Source organism: Mastigoproctus giganteus, chromosome 13, assembly GCF_048544385.1.
Source record: "Mastigoproctus giganteus isolate SK-2022 chromosome 13, ASM4854438v1, whole genome shotgun sequence".
Taxonomy (NCBI): Eukaryota; Metazoa; Arthropoda; class Arachnida; order Uropygi; family Thelyphonidae; genus Mastigoproctus; species Mastigoproctus giganteus.
Genome location: NC_143587.1, coordinates 159970388 through 159995293, shown reverse-complemented (window position 1 = coordinate 159995293; position 24906 = coordinate 159970388). Strand labels below are relative to the sequence as shown.

Sequence of the window (24906 nt, the reverse complement as noted above, 5' to 3'; positions counted from 1 at the left end):
CCTGAGAGGGCATAAATTTAAATTGAGGAAAAACAGATGTAGGATAGACGTGAGGAAATTTGCCTTTAGCCAGCGGGTGGTTGGTTGGTGGGACAGACTTCCATCCCTTGTCCTGAAAGTTGATAGTCTAAATAAGTTTAAGGCTCAGCTGGACAGGTATTTCGAACGAACAGAGGGGTGAAGTGGAAGTGGTTATTTTTTATTTATTTATTTATTTTTTTTTTTTTGGCTGATGCTGCATAAGCTTGCTTTCTTGCATCAAATGCCTCTACTAATGCTAATGCCAGTCAATTTGCCTTAACACATTCCTACTCATATCTGTTTTCCCAGTATTTATGTCACATCAATCTGATGCAACATTGCACTGGTTGCCATTGTTGGATGCACTGCCTTAGGTGGTAATACCAGTAGTAGTAATGGAGGCATGTGCTGCAAGAAAGCAAGTGTATGAACTTATGTAACATCAGCCAAAAAAAAAAAAAAAAAGAAAAACCAACATCCATTCCCTCAAAAAATTTGTTCAGTTCCTCCTTGAATTTATTTAAGCTATCGACTTCCACAATGACCGATGAAAGTTTGTTCCAGCAATTAACTACCTGCTGGCTAAAGGCAAATTTTCACAAATATATTCCACAACTGTCTTTCCTCAATTTGAATTTAAGCCCTCTCAAGTTCATAATCTGAGCAAGCGGAAAAATCCCAACAGAATTCAACATGCTGAACCCATTCAAGGCCTGACATGCTTCTTAACTAAATGCAAATCCCACCTGTTGCTTTATCTGTCCTTTTTGCATACATATTGTACTTACCATAATGAAATTCTGCATCCCTTAAGTCAGAGCCAGAGCGACACCATGTTTCGAATATCCCCACAATTTCTGCATTTGATTGCTTAATCAGTACTTCAAATTCATTAAATTTATTTACTATGCTTCTAGCATTAGTGTTTATGAAAGTATACATGCACTCGTTCTCAATCTTATTTACTCTGATAGAGTCCATGTGTCTATTTGTTCCATGATGACCTGCAGCAGGGCTTAAATCGCCAATATCTTTCTTTCCAGGCTGCTGCATGTTCCAATAGCAGCAGTGGAAAAATTACTTTTATCTCTGCTTGTGACTAGTTAACGTATTTGTCTGTGTATCTCATAAGCTATCAGTTTTCTGACCTACCTAACACTGCCTCGATTGCATCAATGAATATTCTTCCACCCTTTCTATTTATGTGTATCCCATTCCTGTACAAATAGTCTCTCATGTTAATTGAGCACAGATCATATTGATTAAAATTCTATCCCCATGGCTGTCCCATTTCTGTGAATTTCTGTCCCAATTCCAGCTGGCCTGCACAGGATTTGTGTTCAGTGGTTTTTTCCATGGTTGGTCCACTCTTAGGGCTATACTAGACGAGCACTTGAAGCGCAAGCATAAGCTGGCACTGTGAACGCATCCAAAACAGCAAACTACATATAGCGTTCCTAATGTCAGATCATTTCAAACTAGACGGGGCACTTCTAGGATTTCATTGGATATCACCAGCAACTCAGTTTTTCTATTCCCAGTTTCAAGATGGATGTATTGTGTATTTATGTAGTGTTGATTGCAAGTAGAAAGAGAAAACGATGATGGTGGATTCATTTAGCAAATTCCAATATGTTAAAAAAAAAAAAAAAAAAGTTTTATATTATGTTTGAAACACAGGATCTCCTGAGAATTTATTATTATTATTATTATTTTTTTTATTTTAAAGAATGTCGATACAGAGTTTTAATGAACTTCTAATGTTAATTAGTGAAAAAAATGCAAAATTTGACTGTGAAGCAGAAATCAATACCTATGTTTGTATCTGTGCTTTATGTACTGTACCGACAGGTCAACTCCCATTAATTTAAATATTTTTGAAACGTTATCTTTGTTTGTAAAATTATTTTATTCCAATAGCAGCAGCGCAAAAATTACTTTTACCTTTGCTTGTGACTGTAGTTAATGTATTAGTCTGTGTATCTGCCAAGCCATCAGTTTTCTGACCTACCTAACAATGCCTTGTTTGATTTTACCGCATGGAACTTCTCAGAATAAAACACCTATGTTCCCACCAGTCGACATTATATCCAGATGGAATACTGTGAGTACTTTCCATCCTTTTGAAGAAGAAAACATTCTCCACTACCCACACTGTAATGGAGTACTTTTTGTGTAATAAAGGACCAGTGTTGTTTGATTTTAGGAATGTGCATGAGAAGACACCAGTTTTCAAAGTTTGTAATGCAGCTATCAAGAGAAATATTTTCTTGAAATTTCGTTAGAAGATCAAATATACATCCAGAAAAGTATATTTTTAGTGAAGTTCCTCAGGGTTCAGTGTTGGGTCCATTGTTGTTTTGTGTATTTATAAATGATATTGATGATGATATATCAGGCTTAATGTACAAGTTTGCAGACGATACAAAGGTTGGCAGGGTTGTTAATGACACTAATGACAGTACACTGCTGCAACAGGATCTAGAAAAGTTGAGCAGATGGAAATGAAGTTTAACATTGACAAATGTAAAGTACTACATATGGGAAGCAGCAACAACCCCCAGAGTACCGTATCAACTCTGTGGTACTACACTCACAGTAGTAGAAAATGAAAAGGACCTGGGGGTAATTGTGCAGGCAGATATGAAGTTTTCTGAGCAGTGCAGACGGTCCACAAGAGTAGCTCATGGCATCTTGTCAATGATATATAGGAATTTTTCTAGCAGGGATAAGGAGGTGATTATCCCCTTGTATAAGGCAATGGTCAGGCCACACCTTGAGTACTGTATACAGGTCTGGAGGCCTCATTTTAAGAAGGATGTAGAGCTGGTGTAACAAGTACAGAGAAGGCCACCAAGATTAGCGAATGGAACAAAGGGTTGCTCTTACGAAGAAAGGCTCAAGTCTTGCAAATTACAGTGTCTGGAGACTATGCACCTGTGAGGTGTATAAAGCCTTGAATGGTTTGGGCATGCTCAATGTGGATGGGATTCTTCCTCTTGCTCAGAATAATCACCTGAGAGGGCATAAATTCAAATTGAGGAAAGACGGTTGTAAGACAGATGTGCGGAAGTTTGCCTTTAGCCAGCGGGTGGTTGATTGCTGGAATAAACTACCATTTCATCTTTTTTAATAATAATAAGGTTCTTTATTAATATAAATTATGTACATTCATGATTCCGTACACAGACAACCTAGAATCTACCAAAAAATTGTTTCTGCAAGTGAACAAACTTGTATTTCATTAACTAATGAAACAGTACTAAAATATAAGTAATATTTACAATAAATATAAGGTTCAGAACTGAGCCTTCTGATTCTTCTCATCATTACTAGTTCATCCCAGTTCGGAAATATTTATTTTCCAATTTCAATACAACACTGCCTTTATTTCTTTGCTGGAGTAGTCTTTTAATGACGTGTTGTACAAGAGAGTTCTCCTTTCCACCTCACAAATAAACTTATCTGTGTTGAACATCATCTTCCCCAAAGTATAATAAACAAACCAATTAAGGCCAACCATCCCATGCACGAGGAGAATGTCTCCTCAGGCGATGCAAATGCCAAGACATACATGCTTGTAAAGCATCTGAAGGCGTTGACAGGCATTTTACACCAGTTTACGTCATCCTAACCAGCGTTCAAAGTGCCTGTCTAGTTTGCATGCCTTTACCCTCTGCTTCCTGTAAAACTGGGCATTGGAAGGTATTGCCAACGCCATGCATCAAGTGCTCGTCTAGTATAGCCTTTGCACATACAAGATGTTGCTGTGTAAAACCACTGAGCAATGGTTGCCGTGGCTAGATACTCGTCCTAATCATCATTTCTATTGTAAATTGGTACATGGTGTCAGTAGCAGAAACACTGTGCATTAAAGTTGAGCGGCGCACAGCCACTCAACTTTACAACCAATGTGCAGAAACACTGTGCATTGGTTGAGTTCTTGATGCAAAGCCATCTCAGTGTCATATACAATGACATTTCACTTAATGTTAAAAATGTGTTTTACATAGGTAATATGGTAAGTAACATCACTTTTCCAAATATGAAATATATTAATACAGTAAAGCTCTCAAGTTTTTCAGTTAATTCAAAGTTCAAGGGACCAAAACACATCCATTCTGATTTAACAGTTACAGTGGCACCATAGAGAAATTCATCCAATTTCTGAGACATAACAGAATGCTGTTTCACTTTTGCCAGCAAAAGTGTATACTGAAATGTAAATCAGTGTACATTAAAATAAGCATTACATTGTCTATTATGTAAAATTAGAATATCCATATTTTGGCATATTATTTGCTGTTATAATTTTTTATATTGTAATTTGAGTGTAATCAAATCAAAAAGGTTAAAAATGTGGTAAGCAAGAGCATAAATTGATCTTGCATATTAATAAGTAAGCCGGTCACACAGTGTTTATGCAGTGACCAGTTTGAAATTGCAATAGCTGCAAAAACTGAATAATTATAGTTGTGAATTTTTTTTTTTTTTTTGTTATTGTTGTTCATATAAAGAAGTTGCTTTTTACAGAAGAATAAACAGGAAAGCACAAAGTGGAAAGACTTCATGCAACTACACAATAAAATAAACCATAGCCTAAAGAGAGGGGGGGGGGAGGGGAATAAAGAAAGAAATATGAATAAGTACAGGAATTCAAGGAATTCCAGGAATTTAAATTGGAAAATTATAACATGGAAGCATAAGATCTCTCATCTTTTAACTTGGCTTAGAAAAGCAGCATTGAAAACAAGAAAAAAAAAGCTCCTTAAGAAACTAATATTCCACCGATATTCTTTTCAGAAATAGACTTAATTTATGCCTGCAAAAATATCATTTAATTCAATAAAAATCAAGATAAGAAAATCAAGAGACAAACTCTCTCTCTCTCTCTCTCTCTCTCTCTCTCTCTCTCTCTCTCTCTCTCTCTCTCTCTCTCTCTCTCTCTCTCTCTCTCTCTGCTCCCTTCAACTCTGATCTGATTGATTCTTTCATTGATGTCACAGACCTTGGTTTGTTGGGAAATCGATTAACGTTTTTCAGTCTCTTTTGATTATGTTCAAAATTCGGTGCTCCATACAGGAATTCCCTGACTTAGGTAAGGGTTGTGTTCCGTGGAACGCTATGCAAGTCGGAATTTACCCCATTCTTGTGCAGCACTCACAACTGTGCTTGCTGAATTGATTGTATCAAAAAAGAAATGTTCGACAAACACGTAAATAGAATTATTTATTATATTGATTAAATTTTTTATCTCATGCAAAGGAAAAATTACAAAAAGCATACAATTTAAAAAAATTTCAAAATTATAAAATTATAAAAAAAGAGAGGAGACATGCATAACGTCAATTTTACCTATTGCGCATCATTGCCAGAATCAATGTCTTCAACTTATAAGTACGCCGCTGTGGAGGTTGAGGGCTGTGGAGATTTAGAAGGGGTCAGCCGCTCAACTTTACAAAAGAACATATTAATGGATAACTGGATGGTGGCTTTTTTCTTTTTATCGTGGATTTCTTTGTAGCAAGCAAGCATATCATTTGCCCCTCTGTTAACTTTTAAGAATCATCCGCTGTCAGGATCCATCTTCTCAAACTGCGCCATTGCCGGTGCAATTTCACAAAATGGCGTTGCCATCTCTCTTGTGATGAAGCGTCTCGGCTCCTCATTTGGTTCATCTTGAGCTTCGTCAGCATTTTCCTCTTTCATTATCACTGTGTGCAAGTCAATAAGTTCTTTGTTAGATAATTGCTTCTCTTCTTCCTCTATTAACAACCTCCAACTGAAGAAACTCTGCAACCTTTACAATCTTATGTAACATCTTCACATGATTTCTCTTTTTCAAATCCTTCGAAGCATTTTACATGACATGGGTATATTTTCTTCTGTGCGCCATTTAAACAACTTTTAGTAATTTCCGTCCGGGATTATTGATGTTTAAGATGGCATGGTTTAAGATATTGTAAGATTTCTAAGTCTCTTAATGTAAAATTTTTTTCTCGTCGTCTACTGGAGACAATGCCCAAGCAAATGTTGTGCAGCAAATGTTGTGCATAAATAGTTGGTCTCAGCTAAATAGCAAGGTTTTTTTACTCCCGGAAATAGGGGTTTTTTCTTCCAGCAAACAGGTAAATTGATCAGAGAACACACGCAATTTACAGACAAAATAAATATATGGGCAGATGTAAAATTGTGCACAAATTAGTATATACTTTTAAATTTGAAATAACACCCTGATCCATAGGTTAGATGAGTGAAGTCGTGTTTGGCGGTAGAAATATGACTCTCATGTTTGAATTGAAATCATCTAGATGCATAGGATGTCCAGGAGCATTATCTAATAGAAGCAAAATCTTGAAAGGAACGTCGTTGTCTTCTCAATATTTTTCAACCTTGGGAATGAAGCAGCATTTGAACCAATCCTCAAAAAGAGAGATGTTATCTATACTCGCTGGTTCGATCGGAAATGCATGGGTAGGGTGGCTTTATTGATGCCCTTAAATGCATTAGGATTTCCAGAATGGTACACAAGCAGTGGTTTTAATCTGTAATCTCCCACTGCATTAGCCCCAAGCAAGATGTGCCCCTATCTTTAGATGCCTTGAAACCTAACATTGTATTTTCCTCTTTTGCAATATATGTTCGATCCGGCATTTTTTTCCAATACAGAGCAGTCTCATTAACGTTAAAATTTGCTGCATTGAATAGCGATCTTCGTCAAAAAATATTTTTCCAACACATCACAAAATTTTTCTGCAGCTGCAGAATCGGCACTGGAGACTTCATTGCATACTTTAACGTTGTGGAAACCAGCACAATGCTTGAACCTATTAAACCACCCATTGCTTGCCAAGAACTTGGGTTGGGGTTTGCCGCACTTATCCTTAATATCTCTATAAATACTTGTTGCTTTTGCTAGAAAGGTCATTAGGCTCATGGGCACTCACTTCTGAATCTGATTTTCCATCCATATTATTAACAGCTGTTCCATCTTCGATATAGCACCTGAATGCTGTTTTGTGATCAGCTGATCTTAAGTGCATTGATCCTTTGACATGTTCTTTTATACGTGCACTGTCCTTTAAAATAGTATTCACTGTTGAAGCAGCGAGACCTAATTACCTTGCAATAGATGAAAAACTTTGTCCTGCTTCGTACTTGTTAATCATTTTCATCTTCATTTCTAAATCAATTTTGTTTCGTTACCTGGCACTACCACCACCACTTGCACTTTTCATTGGTTGCTTTCCCTTCATCATTGTAATACATAAATAGGAATGAAGAGAAGTTTCTGAAAATTTGTTTTTTTTATATGATTAAAGATTTCAGCGAAGGGGAACACATTTCACCATAATAGCATAAAAACCCACACAAATGCGGTTATCAGTACTATCGCAAATGCAATGAGATCGAGTCCTGTTTATAATTAGATACACTAACAGAAAAGCCAAATAAACCAGAAAGTGCAAATTGTTTTTATTATTTTATGGTCATGACCTCCAGAAACGTGCTTTAGAAAAATATCACAAAGGCATTCAAAAATTGATTCTTATAACGGGAACATACGATAACGATGAAAGGGTAAAGCAATTTCCATTATAAATATGACCTTTTAGCTTAGTAATATAGCGAAATTTTCAACTTCCAAGGACTTGGAACGAATTACAAAAAAAAAAAAAAAAAAAAAGTGTTATTTGGTTCACATTATGATATATCATGATACCTACATTTATTCCTACAGGATACAAAATACGTTTCCATGATTTTTTTAAGTTTACACTGGCCGGCAAAAACTTACGTAAAGTCGAATTTCCGTAAGTCGGGGAGTTCCTGTACTTCTTTGTGTGACCGTCTTTGTAAAGCTTTAGCATTCAATGTTTCATAAGCATATGTTAGGATAGGGAGGATACATTGTTCGGAACCATTTCATTTGAGACAGAGTGGCAGGTTTGTCTTGAAGACTACAGTAAGCCTTCCAAATGCTAACATTCTAATGCTATGTATCATTCAATTTCCATTATGATGTTTATCTGTTGAAATTTCTTATCCAAGGTAAATATGCCTTTCCTCTTCTAGTTCTTATGCATGATTTCTTTGGTAAATTTGTTGAACATAACCTGTGTTTCCTCAATATTCATTTTAAACTGAATTTCTTGCTTTCATGCTGCAGTTATTAAACATTTTGCTGCAATTATTTTGGATGATTGGCAAAGAGAATGATTTCATCTGCAAGTCATATCACTTCAACTGCCATTTCTCAGCCAATCTGCCTAACTTTTCTAGTTCACGTTGCAGTAACATACTGTTATTGCTGTCATTAACCGCCATGCCAACTATTGTATCATCTGCACAGTTTGACTTTAAGCCTGATTTGCCTTCATTAATATCATTGATAAACATATAGAAAACAATAATGAACACAACACAGAACCCCAACAGAACTCCGCTAATAACAGTAATCCATGAAGAGCAGTCTCACTGATTACTACTCTGTCTTCTCCCACTCAACCATCCCTTTATCTATAACAACAACTTTCCCCTAATGCCATACTGCTCCAATTTCTACAACATTCTTTTATATGCAACAGTATAAAAAGCTTTCCTGAAAACCAAGTATATGATATCAAAATTAGTTTTTTGCATCCAGCTCCTTTGTGACCACATCATAGCAACCAATCAAATTGGCCAAACAAGATTTCCCTTTAACAAACCCATGCTGTGTTGGAAGTATAATTGCATCCCTGTATAGCTAATCCTGCATCACTTCTTTTACCAGTGACATTATTTTCCCTGGAACAGAAGTTAAACTAACAGGTCAGTAATTACTTGTATCACCCTTTGATCCCCCTTTGTGAGTTGGGGATACATTTGCACATCTCCAGTCTGTGGGGACCTCCACTGAATTCAAGTATGCTCTCATAATTATGACTAAGGGTTTGTTTACTTCCTCTGCTGTCTCCCTTAATATAACCCAATCCACCCCAGGTGCCTTTCTTATTTTAAACTTAAACAATTTCTCTTTTACTTTCCTCTCAATTATTATAAAATCATATAGCTCCCTGTTAGAGTTTGATAAAATTCTGGCATCCATTCTCTAATGAATTCTTCATGTGCGAATGTAGATGCAAAGTACTCGTTCAGTTTGTCAGCAACCTGAGCAGCAGCATCAACAGTGAAACCATTGTGGGTTCGAATCCCGCCTCGGGCTTCGATCAGAGTAAAAAAATGCAAAAACCTTGGGAGGTGTGATATGGCCACAGAAGCCAACCAACAACAACTAACAAAAAAAAAAAAAAAAGTGGAACCATCAATATCGAGTGGACTAATTTGATTCATCACCTTCCTTCTAGTGTTTATGTATGTAAGCAAAGAAATCTTGGCTGTTTTACTTTACACCCTTTGTCCAAGATTTCTTGTAATCTGCCTTCACTTACTTAACCTCCTTTGTGATTTGAATACAGCTTAGCTTATATCTACAATAGGCTTCTGTTTTGTCTGATAATTTATATGCATCCCATACATTTTTCATCTCTGCTATGAGTCTAATTAATTCATCTGACATCCATTTAGTCCTACACCTCGAAGAGTATTTCTTAGTTAGTATGAAACTACAATTAATTTTTTTTTTTTGGCTGATATTGCATAAGCTTGCTTTCTTGCATCGTAGGGGATTCCCAGCAGTCTCTGGAATCCCCTGCACCTTGTTTTCCAGGCTTCTGCTCATTCCAATAGAAGCGGCGCAAGAATCACTTTCACCTCTGCCAGTGGCTCCTGATAATCTATTAGCCCATGTATCTCCCTAATCTAGCAGTTATTGAGGCAGTAAATACTGCCTTGATAGCATCATCAAATATTCTTGCACCCTTTATATTTAAGTGTATCCCATCCCTGTAGAAGCATTCTCTCCAGTTAACAAGCACAGACCAGGCTGAGAAAAATTCTACCCCTTGAGCCGTGCACAATCTCTCCAGGGCTGAATCGATCGACAAGGCTCTTATCATATACTCCCTCCTATTGTGTCTGTACAGAATTGCAGACACTTTCAAATTCAACCCTAACTCACGGCTTTTTTTCAACATTTACCTGTACTTGTTAAGTAATTCCGCTGGTCTCCCACTCTTAATATCATTAGTGCCAATGTGTACAACAATTTAACCCCAGGGGCTCACATCTGGTGAGTATGGGCTTGGAACACCCGAGTCTTGAGCTGGATATCATCATTCTTCTTTTTCTTGGTGATTCCCATCTACTTTTGACTCTCTCTCTCAGGGTAATTCAGAATTTTTTTTTTTTTTTTTTTTTTTTGCCTGGTGCAGCATAAGCCTCAGGCTTCCTTGCACCATATGGCTAATAATAATAAAAATTCCTTGAATGCATCCCATTTTGAATTTAGCTGAAGCTGGCACTTTGAATAAATTCAGAGGTCAAGTGGACAATTACCTATTTGAGGAGGAAAGTACATAATTTATATTTTCTTATTTACTTCTTTTTTTTTATTATTATAACATCACATGCACATCTCGCAATGCTGAAATTTTAACAATATTCATCAGTAAAAGACTTTCTAACAAAATTTTGACATTTGATAGTGTTTCATTTTCAATCTATAACATAATGGCATGTGCCATAAAAAAAAAAAACTCACTCCAATGAAAAGCAACATATCTTTCTTGACCTCAACACACTGAGCATGCATGCATGTCTGATGCAATTGTTGACTGTTCTCCAGGAGAGTATAGTGCATTAATCACTTGCACTGATGCAATAATTAGCTAATTTCACATGGAGTGTGTAAGTTGCTTCTTGTGTGTAATTCCAAACTGATCTTGGAATAACTCAATTTAAGTGCAAACTGACCCATGAATACAGAAATTATTATTATTATTATTGCTGCTCTTATATTATTTCTCCCTGATTGGGGATTTCCACCTCGTGACGGGTATTGCTAACAAGTACACAGGGTGGTTGTAGTTATGTCTGATGTTACTGTTGGTCGAGGAACTCTCTGACAATCCTACAGGTGTTCAGGATTGCGACTTTCTGGAGTTTCTTGTAGGTGTTCGCTGGGAGACCTATTGCTGCTAGGGTGTTATGTAGGGTCTTTGGCACAATACCTGTGGTTGACACGATGATCGTTACTTGTTGCATATGTCACATCTCTTTGATCTACTGTCTTAGGTTCGTGTACTTCCTGATTTTTTCCCCATGGGTTTTCTGCAGGTTGCTAGTGTTGGGTACCGCTATGTCAATCAGATAGGTAGCCTTCTCCTTTTTATCCACCAGGGTTATGTCCGGTCTGTTATGCAGGATTGTCCTATCCGTTATTATGGCGCAGTCCCAGTACAGCTTGTTGGTTTGGGATCTCTAGTACTGGCTGAGGTTCGCACTTGTAGTACGGACTTTCTTCGATCAACTGGTATTTCCTTGCTAGCTTCTGATGTATTATCCTGGCCACCTGGTCGTGTCTATGAGTGTACTCAGTCTGGGTGATCATCTTGCATCCCGCTGTGATGTGTTGGCTCGTTTCTGAGGCCAGGTAGCATCGTCGACATGTGTCATCTAACACTCCAGGCTCCTTGGCGATGTATTTTCTATAGTTCCTGGTGTTGATTACTTGGTCTTGGATGGCAAGCATGAATCCTTCAGTCTCGGGGAAGAGTGTCCCGCTCGTGAAACATGCATTGGAAGCAATTTTATCTATGTGACCCTGATGGAGATCATTGTAGTGTCTGCCATGGAGTGTCTTCTCTGCCCATCTTTCCAGCTTCGTTTGTACCTCCTAGTTGGGAGGGGGACTCCTTGCTTAGGTTGAGTGGATATATACTGCTTGTCTATCTTCCTTATGGCCTGGTGGAGTGCTGCTGTGTGTTTCCTTCAGGTTAACTACAGCTGTCTTCTGTTGCTCAATTAGGTCTATCAGGCCCCTTCCTCCTTCTTCCTGGGCAATTGTCAGTCTCCCCACAGCAGCTCTCGGCTCTTGGTCATCACTGTCCTTGTCTTTCTCATGATATCCTCCAGCTCGGTGTTAGTCCAATCTATGATCCCGAAGGAGTATATTAGCACTGGGACTGCATAGGTGTTTATGGCTTTAACTGTGTTCCCTCCATTCAGCTTTGCTTTCCACAGGCTTCTGAGTCTCTGATGGTATTTTTCGGTCAGGCAGGCCTTAATTTCCTTGTGCTGTAACTGCTGAGCCTGCATCATCACCAAGTATTTGTAGGCCTCTCCCTCTGCCACGGCTTCGATCTCTTGACCACTCTGCAGCTGGTAGTTTCGGTTGACTAATTTTCCCCAACGCAATCTGTGGGTCTTGCATTTGTCTAGACAAAATTCCATCCTAATATCCTTGCTGAATTCTTCGGTGATCTGGAGTACTTGCTGAAGATACTTCTCGGTTCCCCTGTAGAGCTTGATATCATTCACATACATCAGGTGGGTGAGGGTGTACAGGTTCTTCCTTCCTTCTTTGAGGTTATATCCGTACTTGCTGCTGTTGAGCATAGTAGATAGTGGATTAAGTGCTAGACAGAACCACAATGGGCTCAGGGCATCTCCCTGAAAGATTCCTCTCCTGATAGGGATTGGCCTTGTTGTGATGTTTTTAACCTTAATGGTGGTACTCCATTTCGCCTCATTTCTCCTAGGAAGTTTATCACTATCAGATTGACTTTGTAGATTTTCAGGGCCTCTATTAGCCAGCCATGAGGCACGGAGTCGAAGGCCTTGTGGTAATCGATGTAGGCAGTGCACATGTTGCGGTGCTTCTTGTATGCTTGCTCCATAACCGATCCTTTCTGCTGTTCGGCCATTATGCTCTGGCTCTCCAAGTGGTCTGTTGGGAGGCAAGTGATTGGCCTATATTTCATTGAGTTTCTTGTATCTTTGTCTTTAGGCTTCAGATATGCGATTGCTTGAGTGAGAAACTTCGGGATTGTCTCTGGGTGCCTTATCATTTGGGTGAACTGCTCTGCCAGGTGCTTGTACCAGTTGTTGTGGATGTTATCTATTTCTGGAATTTGCCAGTTGTGAGAGTTCTTGATCGTCTGTTTTACTTCGTCTTGCCGAATCTCCCATCCTCTCATTTCTTGTACATCCTTGGTTTCCTTGCGTTCTAGTTCTATCCAGGTGGCTCGGCTGTTATGTTTTACTTCCCTGCTCCATATGTTTCCCCAGAAATCCTCAATTGTCTTCTTCTAGGGTGGTCCATTCCCTTGTTTCCCGTCTTCTCCGAGATTCCTGTAGAAACCTCTTTGGTCCTCAACGAAGATTCAGTTGTTTATTTTCCTCTTGGAGCTCTCTTTGTATTGGCGTAGTCTCTTGCTGAGTGCAAGGAGGTTCTGCTTCAATGTGTCCAAGTGCTCTCCTATTCTCTGATTTTTTATCTCATGTTTGCTGTGGACGCTGTCTCTCTTGAGGCTACTCTTCATTTTTCCAATTAAATTCTTACTCCTATTGCCCCATTGGTACTGGGTCAATTGCCTATCTTGACTCTTAATTCTTCTTTCCCAAGCTGGTGGTTCCTTCTGTTTTCAGTTCTTCTGCTGCTTGTCTCTCACTTCTCGTCCATTAATCCTGGTGGCTGCTACAGCAGCACAATACATGGCTGAGTGGATGGCCTCCAGTGTTGCACCATTGCTCTCGCGGTAATGCGGTATTATGTGCCAATTCAGGTGGTCTGTGACTCTCCACAAGGTTCTATTCGGCCTCTGTTTCGGTATCACGTGAGTCTTTGTGGGGTCCATTCCTTCGAATTCTGTTAGGGCCTTCTTCCACTCGTCCTCTATTCTGGATATCATGACCTCGTCTGTTTCCACTTCAGCTGCTGCGGGTTGTATTTCCTCTTGCTCTTCTGCCTCTGGTTCGGCGGTGGTATGTTCTTCCTCCTCTGGTTCTATATTCTTTATCCTTTGTAGCTGATCACTCACATCCTGCTTGATTTTTTCCAAGATTGCAGGGGCTATTAGGTTCTTCATGATGATGGTCGTTCTCTGGTCCTCTATTCGCTGACCTGAATATCCGAGAATTGTTCCAGCCACTTGGTACGTGGTCTCGCCCTGTAAGTTGTCATATCGGTCTCCAGCTTCGTTATTTCGTAGTATGCTTGCATGATGTATGTATTCATTTCGATGCTCCACTTCATGCGTTGGCGTTTTCTCCCTTCCTGGGTGGTCACTAGTGCAGTTGGGCAGGAAGAACTTCCAGTTGGTGGGGCTGAATGGTCTTGCCCTTCTCTTGTGGTAGCCATATGGGGACAGCGCCACTCGCTCCACTGTCTTCCTCGGGAGACCGTCTCTGATTTTTCGAACCGACCTCTCTGCCTAAGACCTGAAAGCGAGTGACTTTATCCTGTGCCACACTCAATGCAGTATGATTAATATTTCTCTGCGACATCATCCATTATTGGAGGTGGACCTGTTTTTGGCTTATGTCCAGTGGTAGTTCTCGTGAGTGATGCCAGATGGCACCACAATCTGCCTTAGCTGCCACTCTGACCTTGGGGTAGGTAGGTCCCTTGGAGCAACTTTCATGATTTTTATTTATTTTATTAATTTTTTATTACTATTAATTTATTTATTATTATTATTCTCATTTATTACTATTATTATTATACTGGTCTCCCAGCGTGATGGAGCTGCGTTTGCTTCTGTCAGGGCGGTACTCGAACTCGGGTCCATCAGGATGGTAGTCCGGTGTCATAACCACTGGGCCATCGCGCCCCTTTTATTATTATTATAATTATTATTAGCTACAGGTGTAAGGAAGCCTGAGGCTTATGCTGCACCAGCCAAAAAAAAAAAAAAAAATTCCTATAAAAGTATAATAAACTATATTAAACAGTGCTCTATGTCCAAAGTACCGAATGTACCAAAAAAACCTTAAAAGTTCGGAAACTTCTGCAATTATTCATTAAACTAGGTACACTACAAAGAACAGTATTGCAAAATAAACACATTTTTAGACTGCAATCATTACCTCTACTATCCTTGACCTATGAACTGTAATAAGTGTAGACTGAGGTGAGGCACAAGCAGATTCTGTCAACCCCAAAACTGCCTTTTCATTATTAACATATTTTCTAAATAACACAACTCGCTGCAAGAGATTAAACAAAGTTTTATTAGGATGGTAAAACCTTAAAATCCCTATCACCAATCAAATAAAAATATGCATATTCATTTTTCTTAATAATTTTACAACCTTAGATTATATTTATAATTTCAAATTGTATTAATACTTTGCTAAGTTAATGCATAGACAACTATATTTTGATAGTTGTCTATGCATTTTACAGCAGTTTACAGCATAAACTTGGTCTTGGCGCATTATAGCCTGAGATGCTAATGCGCCAATAAAATACAAACCAACAACAACAACAGCATAAACTGCTGTAATGCTGTTACAAAAGTGGAAATTTGTTATGAAAACAAAATAGTCTAATTACAATTTCAGTGCAAATGCAGATCACATCATTGAAAAGGGCATGAGCCATAATGACTGATAGCTGAGCATACTAAAAGACTTGATGAACCTAAAATATGCAGTCTTTTCAGCAAGTCCAGGGCAGATAACCTCACAATGCATAGACAACTATATCATGTATCAGAATATTTGCCTCACAAAGGCAAATATTCTGATACATGATTATCTGCTTCTTCATCCAAAAAAAAATAAATGTACTTCAACACACAAATGATATTCCATGGTCATTCAAATAAGAAAGTTACATGCTAGTGCTAGATGCACCAGATAACACCTCTCCAGCATCTGGAGCAGTTTTGGAGAAGCATGTTAAATATTAAGAAGTTATGAAGAAGTACAATGAATATTAAGCACTAACAACTGAACAATTACATTTGTAAATATTTATGGTGACTAAAAAGTAGGCCTAATGGTTAAAATATAAATTTAATTAGTTAAATGCAAACAAATAACAATATACAAGTAAAGTCACTGCAAATGTTTCCATATCAGAGAGAATATAAGCGAATATGCTTCAGAAAAAAACAAAACTTTCACAGTTGGAAGTTAAAAAAACACAATTCTTTTAAAGAAATAATTATAACAAGTCACACTTGCAATCTTATCAACTTACATGACATCTTGATTTCAATAATGTACTGCTGAGAAATTTAATCAATTTCTAACATACAATAACAGAGATCGCAAAGTTTCATTTTATACTCCATTATAAATTGTCATGTCATGCAAGCTTACAGCTGTGATTAGTTATAATGGTGACACAAGTGACATAAGCACAAGGTTGTGTGGAATTAAATCTATTCTTTATGCACCGTTAGTAAGTCACTGTTTTAAAAAAAACATAAACCATAGATTACGTGAAACATGCATTTTTCTAATTGTACTCAACAATAGTCTCTCACTTTCCTCAAAGCAGTTGTAAAGTGATATCAAACTTCTCACTGGCTTATGCAAGCATTGTGTGACCAGTCACAGCTATAATTTGCTGTGACTGGTCACACAATGGAAGTTTGAAACAAACTTCCATTCTGTATTGTTCGAGTGGGCAGTTTGAATAAAATTTAAGGAACAATTAAACAAAATATTACTGGGAATGGACAGATGAGTCGGAGAGTTGAGGTTTTTTTTTTTTTTTTTTTTGCTGATTCTGCTATAAGCATGCTTTCTTGCATCATTTGCCACTACTAATATTAATGCTTGGTAACAATGAGTTTGTGTGATATGAGATAGTAGGAAGCAAAGGAAGATAAAAGTAGGTGGGGAGGATTGCTACTTTAACTGAAGAATCTTTTTTTTTTTTTTTTTTTTTAATGAAAATGCCAAGCATGCGAGGTATTATAACCAATAGCACTTGGTACTCTGCATGGTTTGAAGATTGAGAAGATGAAAGAAGTTAGCATTAGACTTGACTTTCTGTAGATGGTAGTTTTCGGGAAAAATGTGCGAAGAGCGGTTGTTCCAGAAAATGGACATTGAAAGAATAAATGAGAAAGAAGAGAGTTGATTCTGCGAGTTTCAAGTTGGTTAGTAAAAGGATGCTGAATAGATGTGGCACATGTTCAGACTGGTTTAGAAGAGAGAGGGAGAGAGAGCAGGAATTATAGAAACCAATTCAGAGAAACAGTGTCCATGGAGGTATCTGTAGAAAAAGCATGCAATAGAAACAGAACATCTATGGGACAGAGAATGGAGAGACAAAGTTAGCAATGGGCAGTTAATTAACTGAACTCTTTTGAATGGAGTCTAAAAGGCTACGAGAGGTTTTTGGGGCCTGACCCAGATGTGGCAACAATATTCCACAGTAGGGCTGATTTGAGATTTGGACAGAGTGAGTAGCTGTTTGGAAAAAAACATAATGGTGCGAGCAAAAGACAAAACCCAACATTTTAGATGCAGAGGAAGAGTAATCCTTAATAGATATATGTGATCTTGCCTAGAAATCTGAATGTCATCAAAGATAAGCACAGGTGCAGAAGAATCCTTTTTGCAAGATATATGGCTGGAATGAATTTTAGATGGACAGAAACCGACTAAATTATCTTTCCCCCCACTGGAGAATTACTTGTAGATCAGTATTAAATTAATACGTGACCATTAAATTTCTTTTCGCTTTAAGTGTACCACTAGAATATAAAAACACTGAAGAATATAAGAAACCAGGTTCAATCACCAGAGCATGTTGCACATCATGTTGATGTGCAACATGCTCTGGTGATTGTCAATAGTGTGGTTTTCCGTATTTTTTCTAGTTTCATTCTGTTTCTAACTATGGCTGTGTGGTGAAACCAGGCACCAGCACTATGAGATGACAGGAATGAAAACTGAATGGCAGACGATTGCCAGGGTCCTTCTTTTAAACCCAAGTCTGCTCGACTGATCCTAGCAATCATGCCTGCATAATTCCTTACTTTTTTTTGCCAAATAGGTTAGGTATGGGTAGAATGTTAATTTTGAATATAAAACAATGCTCAGATACTTCAAATCTGGTACCACTTTGATTTCCTGCCAATTTTCATTACAGGAGGTCACCTTATATCCAAATTTATTTTTAGGTAGGATTGCTTTACTTTTCTCTGGTGATATCCTGAGCATATGCATTTGTGCCCAATCCTGCAATTGCTGGAGTGTGCCATTGGATCTATCCTCTACAACCAGTTTTGTGTTTCATTTCACTAGGAGGATTAAGTCATCCGCAAAGGCCAGTCAGCCCACAGAATCCAAATTCAAGGCCAGAAATTCAGCTAAGACAGTTGTTCAGAAGAACGAGCCAAGTACTGAGCCCTGCGAGCATCCTTTAGTCACAAGGTGTGTAAATTGCTGATACCTTGTGTGTACTGAGACACTTCTGTCAGTCAAGTAGTCTTTTATTGCTTGGTACAGATTTTGTGGCACATTTGCCCAATAGAGCCTGATAAGGCCACTATGCCACTAGAGTGATTCAAAAAAATCTATAGGTGTTGCCAAATAGGTTAGGTATGGGTAAGAGTCCACCCATACCTATTTGACAAAAAAAAAAAAAAAAAAAAAAGTGAATCAACAAAATCTATAGAAATGGCCAACAAGTATTTTTCTGTTGTGTGAACTGCTGTTAGAAGGTGATTAGCATTAGCATTAGTAGAGGCATATGATGCAAGAAAGCAAGCTTATTCAGCATCAGCCAAAAAAAAAAAAAAAAAACCACTACTCCCATTTCACCCCTCCATTCGTTCGAAATACCTGTCCAGCTGAGCCTTAAATTTGTTTAGGCTATCAACTTCAACAACAAGCGATGGAAGTCTATTCCACAAACCAACTGCTCGCTGGCTAAAGGCAAATTTCCGCACATCTATCCGACACCCGTCCTTCCTCAATTTGAATTTATGCCCTCTCAGGTGATTATTCTGAGCAAGCGGAAGTATCCCATCGGCATTGAGCATGCTCAAGCCATTCAAAGCCTTATACACCTCTATCAGATCACCTCGCTGATGCCTAGTCTCCAGGCTCCGTAATTTGCAAAACTTAAGCCTTTCTTCATAAGAGCAACCCTTTGTTCCATTCACTAATCTTGTTGCCCTTCTCTGTACTCGTTCCAGCAGATCTACATCCTTCTTGAAATGAGGCCTCCAGACCTGTATACAGTACTCAAGGTGTGGCCTGACCAATGCCTTATACAAGGGAATAATCACATCCCTGTCAGAAAAATTCCTGTATATCATTTACAAGACACCATGAGCTACTCTTGCAGCTCGTCTGCACTGCTCAGAGAACTTCATATCTGCCGGCACAATTACCCCCAGGTCCTTTTCATTCTCTACCACTGTCAGCGTAGTACCACAGAGTTGATACGTTGATCTGGGGTTACTGTTTCCCATATGTAGTACTTTACATTTGTCAATGTTAAACTTCATTTGCCACCTCTCAGCCCATCTGCTCAACCTTTCCAGATCCTGTTGCAGCAGCATAGTATCAGTAGTGTCCTTAACAACCCTGCCAACCTTTGTATCGTCTGCAAACTTGGACATTAAGCCTGATACACCATCACCAATATCATATATAAATACAGAAAACAACAATGGACCCAACACTGAACCCTGAGGAACTCCACTAATAACATTAGTCCACGTTGAGCAGTGTCCATTGATTACCACTCTCTGTCTTCTGCCACTCAACCATCCCTTTATCCATAGCAGCAATTTGCCTCCAACGCCACACTTCTCCAATTTGTGCAGCAGTCTTCCATGCACAACAGTATCAAAAGCCTTTCTAAGATCCAAATATATAATATCAAAGTTATTCCCTGCATCCTGTTCTTTTGTGACTACATCATAGTATCCAATCAAATTGGTCAGACAAGACCTGCCCTTAACAAACCCATGCTGTGTCTGAGCTATAACTGAATTCTTGTCCAGATGATCCTGCAGTGCTTCTTTAACCAGTGCCTCCATTAATTTTCCTGGAACCGAAGTTAAACTAACAGGTCTATAATTACTTGTGTCAGCCTTTGATCCTCCTTTGTGAATTGGGGTTACATTTGCACATCTCCAGTCCATGGGTACCTCCCCTGAGTCCAAAGAAGCTCTCATAATTATGGCTAGGGGTTTGCTTACTTCCTTTGCTGCCTCCTTTAATATAACTGGATGGATCCCATCCACCCCGGGTGCCTTTTTTATGTTTATCCTCAACAATTTCTCCTCCGCTTTCCTCTCAGTTATTAGAAAATCATCTAGCTCACGGCCAATGTTTACTTCACCTACGACATTCCCCTTCCTGATTAACTCCTCATGTGTGAATGTAGATGCAAAATACTCGTTTAGATTGTTAGCCACCTGAGCTGGATCCTCAACTGTTGAACCATCAACATCCAGTGGACCAATCTGATTCATCCCTTTCCTTCTTGAGTTTAAATAGGTAAAGAACTCTTTGCTGTTTTTCTTTGCATCCCTTGCCAAGGATTTCTCGTAATCTGCCTTCGCCTACCTAACCTCCTTTGTAACTTGGTTGCATATCAACTTGTATCTATCATAGGCTTCTGTGTCATGTGTTAATTTGTATGTATCCCATGCATTTTTCTTTTTTGCCATATGCCTCATTAGTTCATCTGACCCATTTTGGCCTAAACCTTGAAAATATTTCTTGGTTGGTATGTAAAGCCTGGTAGCTTCCAAGATTAGTTCCTTGAATGCTTCCCATTTTGAATTTGCTGTTGGTAACATCATCAGTTGGTCCCACTGTATAGAATTTAAATACTGTCTCAGACCATCATAGTCGCCTTTACGAAAGCAAAAACCCTTCCCTTTACCTCTGATGGTAGTTACCTCCTTGAGTAAATCCCACTTCAGCACACTGTGATCACTGCCACCCAGTGGTTCCTTTATCTGCAGATTCCTAATGGATGAAGAATCACTACTGATAATCAGATCAAGAGTATTACTCCCTCTAGTTGCCTCCCGAACATGCTGGTGTAGAAAACAATCATCCAATAAATCCACAAAAGCCTTGCTAGTGTGTGAGTGACCAACCCACAAATTCCAGTCAATATCTGGGAAATTAAAATCCCCCATTATAAGACTCTCTGATTTACTGGCCCATTCTATTTCCCTGTACAGTATCTTATTATACTCATCGGAGTCATTAGGCCTATAGCACACTCCTACTCTCAATTTTGATTTACCTATGCTTATGTCACACCAAACTGACTCGACACTGCCCTGTCCATTGATGTCGACTGGCTTCACTTCCTTGTATTTTATGTGTTTTTTAACTAATAGCATAACCCCTCCTCCCTTCGTATCCTGTCTATCCTTTCTGTACACGTTGTACTCCCCAAATTCCAGTTCTGCATTCCTTATATCTGTGTGACACCACGTCTCTGATATCCCAACAATATCTGCCTTTGATGTTTTGAGTAATACCTCAAATTCATCAAATTTATTTACTAAACTCCTAGCATTGGTGTACACGCAAGTATACATGCACCTGTACTTTTTCTTAGCTACCCTAACACAACCCATGTGTTTACTTGTACCGCAATGACTTCCAGCAGTCTCTGAAATATCCTGCATCTTGTTTTTCAGGCTTCTGCTCATTCCAATAGAAGCAGTGCAAGAATCTCTTTCACCTCTGCCAGTGGCTACTGTTAATCCATTAGTCTTTGTCTCCCCCCAAGCTAGCAGTTTTCCGACCCACCTAACACTGCCTCGATAGCATCAGCAAATATTCTTGCACCCTTTCTATTTAAGTGTATCCCATCCCTGTAGAAGCAATCTCTCCTGTTAACAAGTACATTCCAGGCTGAAAAAAATTCTACCCCTTGAGCCTTGCACAATCTTTCCAGGGCCGAATTGATCGACAAGGCTCTCATCATATACTCCCTCCTATCGTGTCTGGGTAGAATTGCAGACACTTTCAAATTCAACCCTACTTCACGGCTTTTTTAACAAGTACAGGTCAACAGTGACCTGTACTTGTTAAGTAATTCCGCTGGTCTCCTACTCTTAATATCATTAGTACCAACGTGTACAACTATATCACCTTTTGTGCCCTTAAAAGATGATATCTGCTCTACAACGTCATGAACCTTTGCCCCTGGCAGACATACCCTGGTCCTGTTCCACCTATCCTGTTTACAAAGCATGTTCCCCGTTTCCCTGACAATTGAGTCACCAACAACTACTAGTTCCTGTTGGACCAGCGCATTCTGCCTTGGGGGCTGCCTCTGTGTTGCAAGATGACCAAGTCCAAGCTCTGGCGTTGATGTGGGCAGAAGAGAGCTTGATGGGCCCCTCAATTTATTTCCTTCGAGGGCATTCACCCTGTCCTTCAAGGTCTCATATAGGCCCATAACAACGCCGAGTTGTCGCCTAATTTTCTTGCACTCCTTGCATCGTGCACACACAAAGACATCCCCCATGGCAGTATCATGTCCCGTACCCTATTACTCTGCAAACATCAAGCAAACAGTGCATCTTAAAAGGCTGTGATTCAGAGGGCAACCGCCCCCTGAGTCACAGCACTCCCATTAGCTTGAGCCGTTTGCTTTGCTGCTCTGGTCAGAGTCATGATTTCGATTTGAATGTCAATAAAATTACAATTTCAGAACAAAATTAAAACCTTAAACTTGTATCTTAACACAGTTATAACGCTATATTTATTTTTCAGTATCGAGTCTTATCTACGAGTTCCCTTTATATAACTTCCGTATCAAGTATGTATTAATTATTTGTTACGTTTGCACTCTAAGTCGTTATATATATATATATATAGTTAAAAGTACAATTTAATTGACAATGAAGTTTAACAAGATTAATAGATGTACTGATTAATTGACAATATTATATTATGCACTATACTATACAAAGCTAATGCTATCGAATTCCGGATATGCTGTATCGCGTTCCAGTAACGAGTGTTATCTACGAAATCCCTTTATATAACTTCCGTATCAAGTTATGTATTAATTATTTATTTTTACTAATTATTTATGTTCCGTAACCCAAGTGGTTATATGTATAGTTAAAAGTACAATTTACTTGCCAATGAAGTTTGACAAGATTAATAGATTTTACTGATTAATTTTCACGTAACAATGGCAGCTGTTTATGAACGGTAAACACGTGGATTTGATACCCTTTCCGATACTAAGTAATACCTACAAAATCTCTATCTAAGTTATTTAACTTTAAGTACCGTAAATAGGAATATAAAGCTACTCTAGAAATAAGTTAATATGTCAATTTAAACTAATAAAGCAGAAAATAAATCAGAAAAAACTTCTCTGTTCCAAGAGCGGCAGAAAGGCACGTCCGCACAGGAAACCCTCGTCCTCAGAGGTGATGCAAGGCATCATCTACTTGAAGCTGAACTTTCTATCTGATTGGTTTCCCGCCTTGTTGTAGTATAAGCTTAACCTATTATAAATTTTGCCTAGCACTGGAAGGAGAGCTATTGTTGTATATGATTTAGGCTCAATGGGTAGTAGTTTCTCGGGGTTCTTTAATTTTACCCGAATATTGCAACTTTCCATGTTTGGAGAAATTTTCCATTTGCTAAACAACTGCTATATAGTTGGGTGAGTTTGTCTGGTGTAATCTTTTGTGAATATTTTGCTGATCTCTGCTTCTAGGAGGTCATGCTCAGGGCACTTTTTATTTTTGGTTCTGAGTAATGCTGCTTATAGTTTATCCACTGTAAAAGGGGATTCTATATTGACATTTGCAGGAAGGAAGGGTTGTTCCAGAATGTGGAAGTTCAATGAAAAAAATGAGGAAGAAGAAAAGTTGGTTCTGTGAGTTTGAAGTTGGATGGTAAAAAAATGTTGACAGGCACATGTTCGGACTGTTTTAAAACAGATAGCGGTAATTATAGAAGCCCATTCAGAAGAACAATGCTCATAGAAATATCTACAGAAAAGGCATGCAGCAGAGAGACCAGGTTAAATAAGACTCATTAATTAACGTAACTGCCTCTTTTGAAAGCCTGAGAGAGGTTTTTGTGGGCACCGCCCCAAATATGGGAACAATATTCCATGGTAGAGCAGATTTGAAATTTGTACAGAACAGCTTGGAAGAAAAATAACGCCGAGGGAGAAAGAGAAAACCCAGTTTTTAGATGCAGAGGAAGCAATGTGTTTAATGTGCTTATGCAGAGAGAGAGAGAGACAAAGATATTAGAGTCATTGAAGATACGTATAGGAGCAGAAGAATCCTTTTTGCGAGATATAACATAGGACTGGGTTTCAGAAGTATTGAAATCAACTAAGTTATCTTTGTCCCACTGTAGATCAGCATTTAAGCAATTGGTAGTGGATATTCGAGAAGTTGAAGCTGTTTGAGCAGGGCACATTGTATTCCACCTTCCAGTTTGAGAAACTGGAAGGTGGAATACAATGTGCTATCATCAGCAAAACTATGGATAGGATTTCTGGTCAATGGAAGGTCATTAATATACAAGAGGAATAGAATGGGAGAAAGAACTGAACCTTGGGGAACACATGCATTAGTGTAGAACTTAGAAGACAGCGCATCATCATCATCTACCATCACCCACAGTGAGCAGTCAGATAGAAAAGGATACCGAATAAAAACAGTTGGCAAACCATAATATGGAAGTTTATTTAGAAGACCGTTATGCCAAACATGATCAAAAGCCTTTGAAATATCATGAGAAACTGCCTGAGTTTCACCAATTGTTTCCATTGAATTGACCATAGACGGGTAACATAAGACAGAATATCACCAGTGGATCAACACTGACAGAATACATATGATCATTGATCAGATGGAAGGTTTCTAGATAGTTTAAGAGTTGGCAGTTAATTGATTTCTCCATTACTTTAAAAACAGTGGAAGTAATTGCAATGGGAAGATAATTACATGGGAGGAATTTGTCACCCTTTTCAGGAATGGCTAAATATGGGCAAATTTCCAA

General features: G+C 38.6%; 1 protein-coding gene across 3 annotated transcripts in view; it reads right to left on the bottom strand.

Moving 5' to 3' along the window:
* LOC150076551 (ubiquitin-protein ligase E3B) overlaps positions 1-24906 on the bottom strand; it is a 711739-nt gene that overhangs the window by 126791 nt on the left and 560042 nt on the right. For all 3 annotated transcript variants that reach the window (XM_090387665.1, XM_090387666.1, XM_090387667.1), the window contains one exon: positions 14995-15114. In XM_090387665.1, the coding sequence (XP_090243791.1) occupies positions 14995-15114 (120 nt within the window). The remainder of the gene's footprint in view (positions 1-14994; positions 15115-24906) is intronic.